The sequence below is a fragment of the Carlito syrichta genome, unplaced genomic scaffold, assembly GCF_000164805.1.
Source record: "Carlito syrichta isolate Samal-C Ts95f unplaced genomic scaffold, Tarsius_syrichta-2.0.1 Scaffold126791, whole genome shotgun sequence".
NCBI lineage: Eukaryota > Metazoa > Chordata > Mammalia > Primates > Tarsiidae > Carlito > Carlito syrichta.
In genome coordinates this window covers 438,374-456,027 of record NW_007070887.1, presented here as the reverse complement: position 1 = coordinate 456,027, position 17,654 = coordinate 438,374, and the positions used below count along the sequence as shown (strand labels likewise).

General features: G+C 50.0%; 1 protein-coding gene across 1 annotated transcript in view; it reads left to right on the top strand.

Annotated features, from left to right (window-relative positions):
* CELSR1 (cadherin EGF LAG seven-pass G-type receptor 1) overlaps window positions 1–17,654 on the top strand; it is a gene marked incomplete at its 5' end in the record, with an annotated part of 180,755 nt that overhangs the window by 101,366 nt on the left and 61,735 nt on the right. The window contains 3 exons of the mRNA XM_021707906.1: window positions 1,890–2,112; window positions 9,238–9,353; window positions 11,416–11,504. Coding sequence (XP_021563581.1) covers window positions 1,890–2,112; window positions 9,238–9,353; window positions 11,416–11,504 — 428 coding nt within the window. The remainder of the gene's footprint in view (window positions 1–1,889; window positions 2,113–9,237; window positions 9,354–11,415; window positions 11,505–17,654) is intronic.

Here is a 17,654-nt window from a genome sequence, read left to right as displayed (position 1 = left end):
TACAAAAAGTCAAAAAATTAGGTATGGTGGCACACGCCTATAGTCCCAGGAGGTCAAGGCTGTGGTGAGGCACTGCACTCTAGCCTGGGCAGCAGAGTGAGACCCTGACTCAAAAAAAGATAGGGGGAGAGAGAGAAAAGAAATGTCAATTGTGTCTATATCCTTTAAGTCAGCACTGTGAGGGGGTTTCTCTAAAGAAAGAGAGTCTTAAAACTCACCAAGGTTTATATACAAAGATGTTTATTGAAAGCTCATTTACCATAAAAAAAAAAAAAACTATAAACAGCTCATGTGTCCTTCAGTAGGAGGTGAGTGATTTAAGTTTGGACATAGACCTCTAATAGAATACTATACAGCCTTTAAAAAGAAGAGATAGAACTCTATGTGCCAACAGATGTTTGGTGTGTGGAGGGCATCCAACTCATGTGATCTTTTTTTTTCCTTCTTTTTTTGAGTCGGACTCTTAACTGTAACCTAGGCTGGATTGCAGTGGCATACTCATGGCTCACCATGGCCTTGACCTCCTTCTGCTTCAGCCCCACAAGTAGCTGGGGTGACAGGCATACAATACCATGCCAGCTAATTTTTTGATTTTTTTTTTTTTTTTTTTTTGGTAGAGAAGAGGTCTTACTATGTTGCACAGGCTAGTCTGAAACTCCTGAGTTCAAGCAATCCTCCTGCCTTGGCCTCCCAAAGTGGTGGGGCTATAGGTGTGAGCCACTGTACCTAACCTCATGTGATCTTTTTCTGTGGAGATCACTAGTAACTGCTGAAGATTTTTGACTCTACACACCATGCTTTTCACATTGTAGTTTGTTTTTTAAGTATGTGGATGTAATGCTTCTATTTTAAAATATGTTCATTTAAAAATCTGTAACTGGGAAAAATGTCGTGGGGAAATTTTCTGACTGTGTGTGAGGAGTCTCTGGCCAACAACATCTACCTTGCATGGCAGAGGCGGCAGGCACAGGGCCATGCGGGTTGGGGGCAATCATCTGCATCTGGAGTGTGAGCATCATCCATCCAAACCACTGCCAGCTGATGGCAGCAGTCAGTCCAGAAACAGCTGGTGCTGAGTGTGGTCTCCCTGTTGTGAGCACTGGGAGGCTCCCAGCAGATGAATTTCTGAGCACTCCTGGTCTGCAGGGGGGTGGGAAAGAGGTAGACAGCTGTGGCCTTCCCGGTCAGTCTCTCTGGAAAGGCTTCCAGAACCTTCCTGTTACAGGAGGGATTAAGTTCTGAGGAGGACATCAGAGCATGTGTTGCCTGCAGACAAGGTTAAAAGCGAGCTGGAACTCAGTTAGCCAGACAGTGCACAGGGTCTGTGTAAGAGGCAGCAGGGATGGCCAACAGGACAGGAAGCCTGCTGAGAAGGTGGCTCTCAGGCCCAATGCGATGGCGGCATGCTCCGAGTCCTGGACAAGGCTCTGATATGCCCCGCCATCACACAGGTATAGGGAGGACATGAGGCCCTCTTGTCTGATTCTAGGTGTTACCCTTGGAAGAGTCCAACTCAGCCCACCCAGCATTCAGAAGGAATTGGATGCTGAGAAGGGTTCATTGCTATAACTCATTGTTCCACAGGGAACGCAGCAGGCCTGGAACTCCATCACCTGACATGTTCTATGGAGCTCCCTGACCTCCATCCTTGGATCGTCTACCAGGAGCTGGGTGCTGTCGTTCCAACAAGGGAACCAATACACGTGTAACTGCAGCTGTCTCTGGGATGGTCCCTAGAAAGGCTTCAGAAGCTGGAGAGTTTACATTCGCTTCATGGACCTCTGATCCAGAGTCGTGTGGCTCGTGTGTCCACGGTCTACGACAGGCCTGTTGGCTCTTCCTCAGCCGCTCCATAACCTCCTCTTTTACCTCTTCTCCTTTCCCCCCAGGAGAGCACTGTGAGGTGAATGCCCGCTCGGGCCGCTGTGCCAACGGGGTGTGCAAGAACGGGGGCACCTGCGTGAATCTGCTCATCGGTGGCTTTCACTGCGTGTGTCCTCCTGGCGAGTTTGAGAGGCCCTACTGCGAGGTCACCACCAGGAGCTTCCCACCCCAGTCCTTCGTCACCTTCCGAGGCCTGAGACAGCGCTTTCACTTTACCATCTCCCTCACGTGAGTGTGCGTCCTGCCATGTCCACACAGGTGTTGTATCTTTGTGCATTTCATCCTTCTAGGTAACAGTGTAAGTGTCATCTGTGGTGACCTTTGACAGTTGAGTAGCTCTGATCAGTGCTGGCTGTAGGACTAGCTACACAATTTGTGGGACCTCATGCAGATTGAAAAGGTGGTGCCCCTTGTTCTAATATGATTCAGAATTTCAAGATAGCTGGGTGTGGTGACTCGTGCCTGTAATTCTAGCATTTGGGGAGGCCAAGATGGGAGGGTTGCTTGAGGCCAGAAGTTTGAGACCAACCTGTGCAACATAGCAAGACCTCACCTGTACCAAAAAAAAAAAAAATTAGCTGGGTGTGGAGGCGTGCATCTGTAATCCTAGCTTTTTGGGAGGCCAGGGTGGGAGGATCTCTTGAGACTAGGAATTTGAGACCAGCCTGGGCTATATAATAAGACCTCACCTCTACAAAAATAAAAACAAAATTAGTTGGGCTTGGTGACATGTACCTGTAGTCACAGCTACTCAGCAGGCTGAGGCAGGAGGATGGCTTGAGCCCAGGAGTTTGAAGCCTCAGTGAGCTGTGATCATGCCACTGCACTCCAGCCTGGGGTGGCAAGTAAAACTCTATCTCAAAAAAAAAAAGGAATTTCAAGACAGAGATAGCAGAACACTAAGGTAAGCAAGGGCCCCTTCTGAGTACCCTAGGGGACAGCAGGGACCACACACCCAGGAAGCTGGCCTGGCCATTCTGGTGCTTCTCCTTGTCAAGTTGTGGGCATCTCTGACATCCAGGTGACTGGAGGTGGATGGTAAAGAATCCAGGGACCCAGGAGTCAGGGCTTGAACGAGTGTGTCACTGAGGGCCGCCTGAGCCCTGCCCACCCTGCTTTCTGCATCTGTAGCATGAGGGACAGGCTTAGTGTGCACAGTGCTTAGTATTTTATTTTTGCACCCTTTTTTCCACAAGAGAATTTTGGTTTGATTAAATTTTTAAAAATCCATCATTTCTATTTTAAAGATTTCTATTGGGTTTAACTTAGCATACCAAGATGTGTTCTGTACTTGGTGGTTTTGTGCCAGTGTTTCGGGGGTCTCTCAGGGGAGTGCAGTCTTCAAGTAGGATGTATTCTACATCTTCCTCTGAGTCCAGAACCTGGCTTCTCCCCTGAGCTGCCTTGGGGAGTCTCAGGACTGGACAGGGTGGGCTCCTCTCCCATGGAGGGGCGTACTACTACCAACAGGTGTGGGCCACGCCTGAGAGCAGTCTGTGAGTAGGGCATGGTCTTGGGCTTCAGGAACACCAGTTAAGTGTCCAGGATACAATCCCTTAAATCCAGCAGAACCAGGAGCGGGGACTGTCTGACTTAAGTGGAAATTCCAGACTGAAAATATGAGCATGCACATGGGAAGACCAGGCAGGACAGGAGCCATGAGCAAAGCTAGGAGCTGAAGCCCACATGGTGTGTGTGTGGGGTGACATTGAGTGCTATGTACTTGGTGTGGTCCAGCACGTGTGTGTGGAACATGCTCTGGGTAGTGGAGGCCAGTCAGAGATGAGTCCGATCCTTAGGGGCCTTAAAGTCTAGCAGGAGGGCTCCTTGATGTCAGGACAGAGGAGGAGGGAAGCCCTTGGTGATGCAGAGCTCAGAGACGGGGCTGGGGACACACCACTCACCCAGCATCCTAGTGTTGTCTGCACAGCTGTGCCCCCAGAAAACCATGAAAACCAGTTCCTTGGGGACATTTAAATTGCACATGATTCGGCTCACAGCTATCTCTGTGTTGGTTTCCCCTCACTCAACAGGTCCAAGAGGGACCCCATCACTGCTTGTCCCTGCTACCCAGGCCCTATATGGGGAGTGATTCGAGGCAGGAGGGGTACCCTCCCTGACCTCTCCTTGCCCCTTACTTTCTCAGTCGTGTCCTGAGAGTTCCTCACTTTGGGCCTCGCACATCTGTCCTAGTCCCCACCACCTTTGCCCTGGCCACTGTTGCCTCTCACCTGCATGACACCTATGTGACCACCCCAGTTGCCTGTTCTCAGCCTGGGTCAGGTTGAGCTCTGTTGACTGTCCTGCTGGGGCTGCCCACTGCCTAGGAAAACACAAGCTTCTTGACAGGGCCAGAACCTTCTACAGCTCGACCCCTGCTGACCCTTCCCATTTCCTGCATCTCAGACCTTGTAATGTGGCCGCCCTGACCTCCTCGTCATTCTTTGCCCATGGACCTGCCCTCAGCCTCAGGACATTTCCTGTCTTGCCTCCCCCTGTCTGGCCATCTGACTCTACCTGCTTCCTTCAGGAAGCCTTCCCTGACCCAGGCTAGGGATACCGCATTCTATTACTGGCAGCATGATCTGATCACTGCCTGCTTGTCTGCTGCTTTCTAGACTAATTATAGGCCCTGGTTGCCCTGCAAAGGCTCAGACGGGCATGGAGTTAACTAGTGTGGCTTGAATCATTGGTGGGTTTTCCACGTAATGGCTCAAATCTTCTACCTCTAATCTAGTCCTGACACAAACTTATTGCTTTTAGGGGCGATGAACTCATGCCAGAATCCCTAATCCTGTTTTTGTTCTTGGTTGTCAGATTATTTGTGCTAAAGTCTCCAAAACAGATATATTTTTGAAACCTTTAAATAATCACCTGGGATCCCCGACTCCTGTTTCCTGTTTTAAGCTCATGGACAACTGTGCCTGTCATTGTCACCATGAGAGGTCCAGGTTTTGTCAGTGCTTTTGTGTCAGTGCTTCTGCCCATCCACTGACCTGAAGCTTCTCTGGGGTTTCTCATCCTGTATCCTGGTACCCTCTAGGCACCCAGAAGTTAGCAGGTAGCCACTGAGTAGTTCCGTGGCAACAAGGAACGAGTGCTCACTCTGCTGAGATGAGGCTGTGGCTCCCGAGATGTCAGTGGAAGTCTCTGGCTCTCCTGGGGGAAAGACTCCTTGGTTTGATGGGGGATAGAGAGGGGTTGAGTTGCAGAGGGTGAATCTTCAGGGTATTCTGGCAGGATTAGAGCATCTGCTGGGAGCTCCACAGAGGCAGGTAGATCCTTGTGCCTTGGCAGCACCTGGACCTGCCACCCTGCCCCACTCCAGCCTCACGGTGAATCTGTGTTGAGCGTCAGCATCAAGTACTGATGGCTTCCTGTTAGACTGGTCCCAAGTGAAATACCTCCTGGGCCTGCTGTGTTCCTCACAGGGGTCAGTGTGGACAACAAAGGTGGCAGTGAGTGAGCTTCTGTGCTGGGCACTGTGGCAATACATGAGTCTGAACCCTTCCCTCAGAAGTATTGCAGGTGGGTGCTGCTGTTGTCCCCCTCTTACAGGTGAGGAAACAGAGGCACAGAGAACTTGCAGAACTTGTCCAGGCCACAAGGCTGGCAAGAAGGATCTTGCCTGGATAGTTTGCCTGAAGTTTGTGTTCTCAGTGCCCCTGCCATATAAGCGTACCCGCTCTGGCTGACTTTTTCCAGTATGTAGGCATTTTTCGTGGTCTGTTCGTCTTCCTGAATTTCACTTTTATTTTATTTTTTTTTGAGTTGGAGTCTCACTCTGTTGCCCAGACTGGAGTACAGTAGCATGATCATGGCTCACTGCAGCCTGGACCTCCTGGACTCAGATGATCCTTCCACCTCAGCCTTCCAAGTAGCTGGGACTATAGGCAGGCACCATCATACTCAGCTAATTTTTTGTAGAGATGGGATGTTGTCTAATTTATTGTAGAGATGGGATGTTGCCTGGGCTGGTCTTGAACTCCTGGCAATCCTCTCTCCTTAGCCTACCAAAGTGCTAGGATGACAGGCGTGAGCCACTATACCTGGCTTGAGTCCACCTTTAATAAAATCCTAAGACTGGCTGCCGTTAGTTGAACTCGTATGCATGCCTGGCACGACACTCTTGCTTTATTTCTCATCCTTGGAGCAGGCCCCTTTCTAGGAAAGGAGGCAGGCAGGAGATGCTGGCTCCACTCAGCTCGGCTCTCTGGGCCTTCCTGTCGAGTGTTTGTTAATTTGGAGGCCTGCTGTTGAGGATTTGCTCATTTTGTTGTATCCCATGGACCATGGCACCACCTCTCTGACCTTGTGACCATGGACAAGTGGCATTCCCTCTCTGTGCCTCCCAGGGGCTTCCTGTGAGAGTTTGGAAAGCATGGTGATAGTGTCTGATAGTTGGTAGTTACTGTCCTGCCCTCTGCTCACCCCTCCATCCCTCTTATAAGATGATAGGTGCCACCCTCAGCATAGTCTGGCCAATATGGCCAGCCCCAGGCATTGTTCTCTTCTCAGAGGCCATCCTGTGGACACAGGCCTCCCAAACTACGACTCTGCCGGAAGGTCCCCAGCCACTTTCTGTCCCATGTTTGATGTTTGAAACAGAGGACTTCTGTGGGTCCCTGTCCTAGAGTCAAAAGGGGTCCTTGTGTATTATGGCAGATGCAGTGTGGCACGTGACAAGTGTGAGCTTTGGGCATGTGATTTGGGCACATATGTAGTTGTGACTGCCCGCAGCAGGGTGTAGCCGGCAGCTCTCAGTCACATGTGCGGCCGTGACCATTGGCAGTTTAGTAAGCCGCAGGAGGGAATTCCCACTGGAGGTTAGACTAAAAGGTAGCCAGAAGTCTGGGGACTGGCGAATGTGCCAGAAGCCAACAAATGAAGTCTGTGAACTCCAGACACAGACAGTGAAAAATAATGTTTTTTAAATTCACTTTTTATTGATATATCATAGTTGCATATATTTTGGGGGTATGTGTGATATTTTGATATCTGTATACAATGTGTAGTGATCAAATCAGGGCACTTGGGATATTCATCACCTCAAACATTTATCTTTTCTTTGTGTTGGGAGCATTATAATTTTTTTATTCGGGTTTTGGAAATATACAATAAACTATTGTTAACTATAATTTTCCTCTATACTATTGAATGTGAGAACTTATTCCTTCTGTCCTTAACCAACCTCTCTTCCCCCCTTCCCTTCCCAGCCTCTGGTACACTCTGTTCTCTGCTTCCGACAATATTTAATTAAATGTCCACATAAGGTAACATTATGCCCACTTGCTTGTCAGATATAGTAAGATTCTTACATCAGACAAGGATTTATGAAAGATTTCCTTATGCGTGATGGTGGCTGAAAAATCAGTGCCGATGCTAAATCAGTGAGGGTTTGTTGGAAATGATTTTAAAAGCAAAATCATAAAATGTCTTCCCAGACTTACAGAAGAGCTGCACTTTGGGGGCTGTGGTGGCCATGAGCGGGGGCCCTGGAAACTGCTCTGGGCCCCTCCTGTGCCTCCGGAGGGACATGCCATGAGAACCGGACTGGGGCGTGAACCAAACTCTTTTGTTTCAGGTGGTTTCTTTCGCAGCCCCTTCTCCTCTTTCCAGTTTCTGTTTGCCAAGTGCCTGAGCTCCCAAGTGGGCTCTGGGCTCTGTTCCAGGCTCCCCTTCAGGCCCCCACCACTCTTTGTTCTTTCCTCCTTCTTCCTCGGACCCCTCTCTAAGACTTGGTTTCTGTTTTCTGGCCTTTCCTCTTTTTACTCGTATTTGTTCTGATCTTCCCCTCGGTCTTGGGTCCCTTCTTTATTTCTTCATCTCCAGCAGTGGATGGGTGCTTGCCTGGGGTAGGGGCACCATGCAGGACCATTTCACATTGACCTCAGTACAGCTCTCACCTGAGTCCAAAGAGAAACATACAAAAGTGAAACCTACCAAAGAGAATCAGGTGTGACCTAGAGGGCTGAGCCTTGGGAAACAAGCCTGGTGTTGAGTTGGTCCTCATCTTTATTCAGATGCCTTCTCCCTGCTCACTCCATACCTGAAGCTTCTGGTTTGCTGTGCAGATATTTTTTCTTTAGTGTTCTCGCTGGCCTTCTAAATAGAGAGGATTCAAGGTCCAGATGGAAGCTATGGATTTTACTTCAACTCAAGAAAAAGGCTGAGGTCAGATGCTTGAGGCTGGTTCAGACTAACTCCTGCTGCATGAAAATGGATAAACCAGCCTTGAATTAAAAGAAGGAATTTCTGCCACTTGATCTCTGATAGAGACGTGCGGGTAACTCAGGCACTAGTCCTAAGTTCATTCAGGTTTGCAAGTTCTCTGTAACCAGAGGTATCAGGAAGGTATTGTGCAATTCAGTGGTCTAAGGCTCTCCTGTCAGGGACCCTCAAGTCTAATGGAGCCAGTTTCCTCAGGACCACGGGTATGGAGAAGAATTTCTGAGAATGTGATTATCTCTTGGTTTTTTGCTCTTTGAATGCTTGAAGTTCTGACAGGTCTGTTCATATACATGCATTAGTTCATTCATTCATGCGCTCATCCAAACATTTATTCAGCATATCACTAAGCACTGGTATAGATTAGACTCTGTTTTGGTCTGTAGGGTAGAGCAGTGAGTGAGAGTCACAGTCCTTCCCCATAAGGATCTTATAAACAAATAAATTAGCTGGATACTTTCAGAAATAAACCGAGTGATGTTGATAGAATGGGGGGTTGCAGTTTAGATGAAATGAGTTAAAGACAGCTTGACTGGATTGACCCCCGAGGTCTGCAGAGCCTAGGAAGATTGTTCATGGCCAAGGGAGCAGCAGGTGCAAAGGCTCTGATATCTTTTTAACCCTTAGTGTTTGGGAGCAAAAAGGTACTAGTGTGACTGGAGTATGGTGGTAAGAATCACAGGGGATAGCTCTTGAGAGGGGCCATAGTCACATCCCTGTAGCAAGTGTGGAAAGGGGCCATGTCCCCATGCCCCGGCACATAAACTTAGGGATCTAGTTCCAGCAGCAGCAGATGTGCTGCACATGCTTCAAATCCAAACACATCTGTAATTGGTGTGCCGACTGTGTGTCATACTTCTAGCACATATGCAAATGGAACCTTTTCACATTCTACAGGCTGTGGTAACCAAATTCCTCACAGAATATGGTTTGCTGCTTCTGGAAGAGAGCATCGCTAGTCAGGTTTAATGGGCTGTCAGCTCCTATGTGAAAGATGAGTGTCTGAGAGTCCTTCCTGAATTGCGACCCCATGTGCTTGTCTACCTCTAGCTGAGCCTGTCACTCCCAGGCAGCCTTTGACCCTGGGGTCTTCACTGAGTGATGTACTTCTGCTTGACTCCGTAGGTTTGCCACCCAAGAAAGAAATGCCCTGCTGCTCTACAACGGCCGCTTCAACGAGAAGCATGACTTCATTGCCCTGGAGATCGTGGACGAGCAGGTGCAGCTCACCTTCTCTGCAGGTAGGGCCTTCTCCGCAGGTCAGGTCTTCTCCGCAGGTCGGGCCTTCTCCACAGGTCAGGCCTTCTCTGCAGGTCGGGCCTTCTCTGCAGGTTGGGCCTTCTCTGCAGTAAGGAGCAGCTCTCTGAACACTTCACAGATGTTGTGTCAGTTACAACCACCCTGATCCTGTGCAATACTTCCAAGATGCTTACCCTTTAACCCCCAATTCTATGTCTAGGAAACCATCCGTGGAAGAAATTCAAAGTTCACGAAGATGTTCATTACAGTGTTACTTATGGTGCTGAAAATATGGAAGTTCTTGTTCATATTTTCAAAAATCAAGGAATCGTTAAATGGAGTATGGTGTATCTCTAGACTTAGAATATTGATAAAGCCGTTAAACTTGTTATCCCAGTTGTTGGAAAAGAACATTTCTTCACACTGCTGACAGGAATATCAGTGTTTTTCTGGCACAAATGATTTGTAGGAGTGAATTGTGCCTGCTTCTCTTTTACCTAAAGGTTGACCAAGACGGCTCAGGGGTGCTTCCATCCCTAGAACCCTGTACCCTGTTGATTCACATGTTTATGATAGTAGAGAATAGGGTTGGGTTTTCTGTATGAATTGAAGAAATGGGGGGGCACCCATAACATCAGCCGACCACAGTAGGAGAGGTGGCTACAGGCCACCAGGTTTTGTGAAGTGGGATTAGGCTACTCTCCCAGGCTTGGGCCTACCGACCCATACCCCTTAATTTCTGGAACGTCCCACTGGTTTCCTGGGGATGACATTCCCTGCCGGGGACCTGGTTTTGGTCAACCCCATTCTTTTGTGCACGTGAAGCTCCTTCCTCCCTTCCCCATCCCCCACTGCTACATAACCAGGATTTAGGTTCCCCCGGACTTAAAGGTGGACTTGTCCAGCCCCACTAAAGCAGGACCCCTGTGGTGGAAATGACAAATGCCCCAAAGCAGAGATGCACAAGTGAAGTTTCTGTGGCCTTCGGATGGAATATTGAGTGGTTAAAAAGTTGGTAAAAACACGTGACAACAACACTTACAGTATATTATTAAGTGACTAAAAGGGAAAACAGAACTCTGCCTCGGGTTTGATGATTATATGCTGCCGTAATATACAGGCGACATAAAAGGAAAAGACCCCCACTGCAGGGTACACATGACTGCTGCTTGGACTAACAGATGAGCTTTCCTCCTTTGTGCATTTTTGCATTTTTCATATTTTAATAAGATGCACAACAATTACTTTTGTAATCAGAAAACCAAAAGGAGCCAGGCTTGGTGGCTCACACCTGTAATCATAGCGCTTTGGGAGGCAGAGACAAGAGGATTACTTGAGCCCAGGGGTAACTTGACAAGACTTCATCTCTGTAGTAAATTAAGAAATTAGCCAGGCATGGTGGTGCACACCTGTAATTCCTGCTATTTGGGGAACTGAGGTGGAAGGACCATCTGAGCCCAGCAGGTTGAGACTGTAGTGGCCATGAGCATGCCACTGCACTCCAGCCTGAGCAACAGATTGAGACTCTGACTCAAAAAAATAAAACAGTAAAAAAAATAAAGAAGGCCAGGCACAGTGACTCAAGCCTGTAATCCCAGCACTTTGGGAAGCTGAGGCAAAAGGATTGCCTAAGCCCAGGGGTTGGAGAACAGCCTGGGCAACTTGGCAAGACCTTGTCTCTACAATAAATCAAAAAATTAACTGGGTATGATAGTGCATGCCTATAGTTCCAGCTACTTGGAAGACTGAGGTGGAAGGATCACCGGAGCCTAGCAGGTTGAGGCTGTGGTGCTTGGGAGCATGCCACTGCACTCCAGCCTGGGCAACAGAGTAAGACTCCAACTCCAAAAAAAAAAAAGAAAGAAAAAGAAAAGAAAAGGAAAATGGATGGAGTGGTAGTGCCTCCTTTGAGTGCCATGGTGAGGAGGGGAGGATGCAGCCATGTCTCTGAACCACACCCAGCTGTCCCCCTGACGGCCCGTGACCTTGAAGTCCACAATCCATGGTCCCCAGCAGGTCCCACTAACCTCTCTTTTCTCTCTGAATCTTCCTCCTGCCACGCAGGTGAGACCACGACGACCGTGGCGCCACAGGTTCCTGGAGGTGTGAGTGACGGACGGTGGCACTCAGTGCAGGTGCAGTACTACAACAAGGTAGGATGGGTCTCTACCCTTTGCCCACAACCTCAGTGGCCGACAATAGTGCCCTGGCGGATTTTGTTTTAAGACATTTATACTCTGAAATATTTTTTAAAAATGAGCTGTCGGGAAAAGTGATTTAGGAAATGAGCATTTGTGGAGGGTCTGTGTAAATACACCCGGGCCCTGTGCTGGGAGATATTCCCACAGGGAGCTATGGGCCAGGGAGGGACACAGGGACACTGGAGATCCCCCTACGCTGAGAGAGGGGCGCAGAAAGAGCTTATTCATCTGTGGCAACCTTGGCCGGAGTCATTACTGGTGGCTAAAATTCCAGGCCATTCAGACACAACCGCAGAGCCAAACCTGTTCTCTATACCTGGATGTAACTTGAGAGCTGGAACGTTCTCCAAGGAAATGCTGTGCAGGCGTGGGCGTTTTTGGTTTCACTTTATTTTGCTGTTCATTGGCTTGTAAGGAAACACGTTGTTGGTTTTTGCATCAAAATGCCATGCTTTCCATGGCTGTGATTTTGCAAAATACTTTTCTCCTTCCTGGGAAGCTCGTGGGTCTGGGATGGTCTTTCTCGCCTTCACGGAGCCCAGCCATGGCCTCTTGGGCTTCCACTAGTCCAGGGTCTAAGCATGACCAACTGCCAAGGATTTCTCTCCCTTCCATGAGAATCATACCCATCCTTCTGTGAAGAGAAGCAGCTCTGTCTTTCACACCTCATTCTTTGACATGCCAGAAATTGGGGTCCACCCACCACCCCACTGGGCTAGAGGTTGCCATCCCTCTGCCTCCCATGGCCACCATTTTCACCTGCCTGGAGTGTTCTGCCATCTCTCAGTTGCCCCAAACCAGCTCTAAATAGTAGTCACCCACACAGTGACTGTGGTTTGCATTTTCTTTCCCTTCATTGCTGGCCCAGGGCAGGAGTGAGCCTGGTTGGCAAGGAACATGGAGTTGAGGTGCTCATGGGCCCTGGGGGCTGAGTGCCTGTAAGGGATATGGAGGAATAACAGAGAACCTTGGCAGGTGCCTGGGCCAGGCCCAGGCTACTGTAGGCCCCCAGCGGAGGGCGCCCCATGGTGGGTATCTTTCCTGGTGGGGCTGTGGCATCAGGTAGCACCTGTTTGCTTGATGAAGGACTGTGTGAGTGCATAGGAGCTGGCAGGGTAAGGGACTTGAGATTTAGTTTGTTGTTGTTTCATTCCAATGACTTCGTTGCATCTTGGGCGGTGACGATGTGACATATGCTTGCCTGCTCCTCACCAGGGCAAGTTGAATCTGTGGCCCCTGTGAGACACAGCTGGATTGCAGGCCAGCTCCTGAAAGCTCCCTTCTCTGTCCTCTGTGGGGCTCAAGTTTGGATGTGTAACTTGGTTTTTTCTTCCCATGGTGTCTTAATCTATACTTTCTCCATTTGCTGTCCCTTGAGCCTCTTGTTCCTATTGCCACTGCTCTGGAGAATGGCTTCCCGTCTCTTTTGGGATATACCCCATGCAAACCCTGTTCCTGCCTTTTCTCTCTCGCTTCGGAGAGGGTCTGTCTTGCAAGCCATCTTCTCTCAATGTGGCAGTGAAGGGACCACAGCTCTCTCTGGGCACAAGTGAGAAGCTTTGCTTCCATGTCTTGGGGGACTAGAAGCCACTGGAGGGCAGGGCTGGTTCTGTGTACCTCTTTATCCCCACAGTGAGGGGCACAGTCCACCTGAGCTCAGGGACTGATCTGTCTGACGTCAGGGCTTAAGTCTGCTCCTGTGAGCAGCACAGACAGACACGCTCCCTGATTCCAAGGTCTACATCATTCAGATGGCTGTCCTGTGTCTGGCAAGACTGATAAGGACACTTGTAGGCAGCAGAGCTCCCAAGAGGTTGACACTCCTGGCCTGAGGATGAGGACAACGGGTCTGTGGTTTTCTGGCCCAAATATATCTGAGATTTTTATATTTTACATGCCCCAGAGGATAAAGAAAGAAGATAAAGCTCAAAGGGGATGTTTTTGCCAGCCTGCTTATGGCAGGTAGTTGCCACATTTCTAGAACATTCTGCCCTGCTGTCTGGCTCTGCCCACCCCTGAATCCCTGGCCCTGGCCAGTGTGCCTTTCCAGCCAGCAAGGGCTGGACGCCAGAGCTCAGCACTCCCCAGTGTGGATTGAGCACCCAGCAGGGTACAACCCCATCAAGATTGGCCACAGGGGACCCTGGGGACCAGGCCCCATTGCCAGGAAAGCAACAGAACCATATATGATGCATTTTCCTTCCTGCTTATGTCAGAAACGCAAATCCAGGGCTAAAAGGTTTTTGCTAAAGATGGGGTTGGGGGAGGTTGAATCAGCTTTGGCTTCCTCATCAGGGCACCTGCACATGCTAGAATCATCTGCCAATGGCACAAGTAACAGTGTGTCCATTGTTGAGGAGAGACTCACAGCCAGGATGCTGATATGGTCACCTCTGCCCAGCTGAACTATCACCACCCTTGGCCCTGATTCTGAGTATGGGAACATCTGCTGGGGCCTGCCGCTGCGACCTTCCAGGTAGCTCTGAGGAGCAAAGTCACCACTGTGGAACACCACCTGGAATGTCCTGGAGGAAAGAGGGGCCTAACATAAGCAGACAAGCAGGGGAAGGTGGATTACTGGGATCCACGGCTTCCTTTTCTAGGGCTGGGTCCTTTCAGCGGCAGCTGAACAAAACCCTCCGAGCAGGATTAGGCCTTTCCTGCAAGCTCTAGCTCTTTCTCTGTCTTGCCTGAGGTTATGTGATAGAGGAAACCAACCAGTTTTCACTTATATCTTTAGGCGTTCATTACACAATGTGACTGGGCCACACAATAGGGACATGTTAGCAGAGATTATACACATCTGTCTGGGGGAGGGACAGCATGGTTTCTACGTGACTTTGTCTCCGAGCTGGCGGCTCTGACAAATCCAGGTGCAGACGTCCTCTGGAGCATGCCTGAGGCAGGGGCAGGACTGGTCAGGTTGTGGGTGGTTTCGGGGGGTGGGAGGTGGGAGCCCGAAGTCAGGATGCTGCTGAAATGATGAGTAGGGAAGGTGGCTCTGAAAATGATCTATTAGGGGCCTGTCACTTTCCTCTGTGGGCCTCTGCTTTGTCATTGATGCCATCTCTGGACCCATCCTCTGGCAACCGTGGGGGAGGGGAGTGACCTTGGGACACCAGGGAAGGTTTTGGGGAAGAGGACAGGCTCAGGGTGGGAGGAAACCCCCCCAAAGGGAGGAGGAGGAGAGACTGGGACTGGATGACACAGTGTCTGGGACTGGGGCCACTTGAGAGGGGCTCAGGACTCAGGCCTCAATGGTGATCTTGAGGGCAATGGGTGACATGGCAGAGGGGACCCTTTCTCACCTGCCTGTACTGACGGAGAGGGACAGCTCAACCCAGGGCCACTTCTTTTCCTGAGTACACACCACCTGCTGTGCCCACCTCACTTGTTTTTGTTTTTTGGGAATTATTTTTAAAAATTTATTTGAAGGGGAAGGGGGCACACCTCATCAACAAGGGTACCTGCATAATGAACATTTGTATACCTAACCCAGAATTGTACCCCACATCTTTAAAATAAAAAAATTAAAAGAGGAGAAAATGTATTTGGAAAGTCCTGCATATAAGTCTAGTGAGGGCAGAAGCATTGGTGGGAGGGTCGCCCTGCCCCCTCCCATCCCCCTTCACGCTCCTTCCTCTCAAGTGCTCGTGTCCCTCACACGTGGCCTGCCTGTATTTCAGTTCCGAACTCGACATCCCAGGCGCCCCCTGACAAAGTGGCCTCCTGCACTGAATGCACATGTGTCCTATGGGGAAAATCTTTGGAGACCCTTCCTAGGTCCGCCAGCGTGCAGAGCCTTGGAGCCTACCAGGCTGGTTTATTGGTCACAGTCCCCACAGGAAACAGATGGAGCACTCAGACAGGATGGGCCCGGGAGGGTTTGTTTGCAAAGGGCTGGGCTGGGTGGGCATTGTGAGGGGTGTTGCAGGACCCATGACTGGCAGCAGTGCCAGCAAAGTTGGGGTGGCCCTTAGTTCTAGGGGAGCCAGGGTAAGGGCAGAATGGAACCCAGAAAGATTGGGTCATAGGCAGGCTCAATGGCTCAGCCTATAATCCCAGCACTTTGGGAGGCTGAGGCGAGTGGATTGCCTGAGCTTGTGGGTTCGAGACCAGCCGGGGCAACTTGGCGAGACTTTGTCTCTACAATAAATTAAAAAATTAGCGGGGTGTGGTAGCACACACCTGTAGTTCATTGAGTCATGGCCAAAAGCCATTTAAGAGAGACACAGACAGCCCGGGGGCCCTCCTGATATCTCTCTCCTCCCTCCCTTCGGCCTCCTGTTGGGCTCCCCATTGACCAAAGCCATAGGGCAGGAAACCCGTCCCTAGGCGGGGGCAGGGAAAGTCAGTTTATTTTTACTTTTTGCTTAAAAACTTTTTTTTTTTTTTGAGTTGGAGTCTCACTCTGTCGCCCAGGCTGGAGTGCAGTAAGTAGCATGCTCACGGCCACCCCAGCGTCAACCTGCTAGGTTCAGGCAATCCTTCTGCCTCAGCCTTCCAAGTAGCTGGAACTATAGGCACGTGCTACCACGCCTGGCTAATTTTTTGATTTATTGTAGAGATGAAAGTCTCGCTGAGTTGCCCGGGCTGTTCTCGAACCTCAGGCTCCCAAAGTACTGGGATTACAGGCTTGAGCCACTACGCTCGGCCTGCTTGAAAACATTTTAGACAAGAAGATCTATTGATCTAATTCTCCTTCAACAAAAGAGCACCCTGGGGTTGGACATCTTTCCAGAAAGGTATTTTCAGAGGCAGACATTTGCACTTACGTGTTGAGTTCTGCCTGAAACAACAGAGCCCCTCCTCCCACAACCACCCAGGAAGTTTGGGGCCGATGGGGAGCATTTGCCATCATCGCTTCATTGCAGTTGTGCGTTTTTTCCGACTTGCAAAAGGATGAATGTGCCTGGCGGAAAACATCCAGTGTAAAGCGTTTTCAAATCATTCCTCCACCCTCAGGTTTTGCCATTGTTGGGTTTCTCTTCAGTGTCTGCTGCTCCCCCATCACTCTCATCATCCCTGGTGTTCGTAGGGTAGAGAAGCAGCATGTTCCTTATGGAGACAGCATTGATGGGGCATCTCTGCTCTTCCTGGAGAGGTTGCTGTTTGGAAGGACAGGGACCCTCGTGGCTGTCACCGGACAGACATTCCCTTTCTGCACTCCCTCTGGGTGGCATAAGAGGGATTATGTTTAGACCCCTTACCTTACTGTAGAAGCTTCCCACGGGGTTGGGGGCACAGACTTGTTAGCAAGGAGATAGTTAATCAGTTCCTGGGGAAGCAAGAATGACTCATGCCTACCTTGGCCAGGGAATCGGAGAGCATCTTCCAGAGCACGCTGTGCCTGTCCAGAACCTTCAGGACGACCCCCCAGCCAGTGGGGCGGTGGCAGGGGTGTGGATATGCAAGGGAGGGGTATGTGTCTAACATGGACATGAGTAACATGGCCACTGGGAGCTCAGAGCGTGTGTGGACAGTGAGGTGGGGTGTTAGGCAGGGCTAGATCTGCTGGGAGATTTAGCATGAAGAAGGGATTTAGGAGGGGGTAAGATGGGTCAAACAGAGTTTCTCCATTTCGGCACTGTTGACGCCTGGGGACTGATGATTCTTTGTGGTGAGGCCTGGTCTGGGCAGTGTCCCTGGACTCTGCCCACTAGATGCCAGCCATGATCCCAACCCAGTTGAGACAACTGGTGTCTGCAGTCACTGCCAGATGTCCCCTAGCAGGAATGCTCTGGTTGGGAACCACTGAGTTAGCAATGTGGAAGCTCAGTGGAGGGGGAAATCTCAGTGGCTTAAGTACCAGGGCTTGAGGCGGCAGGGTCTTCGTGGGCAGCAGGTGGTGGTCTTCAAGAGGTGCTGGGTGGTTCCCATGATGGACATGTGTGGGCACACCATATGTGGTACATCCCCCAGGGCTGAGCTAGCTGCTGGCTGGTGTTTGTGAGACCTTTGCCTCTGCCATGTGGGTTTTTCTGGTTCGGGTGGTTCTGAGAGGGTATGGGGTTGTCTTTCGCACAGCACTGAATGCATTTTTTTGTTTGTTTGTTTGTTTGTTTGAGTTGGAGTCTCACTCTGTCACCCAGACTAGAGTGC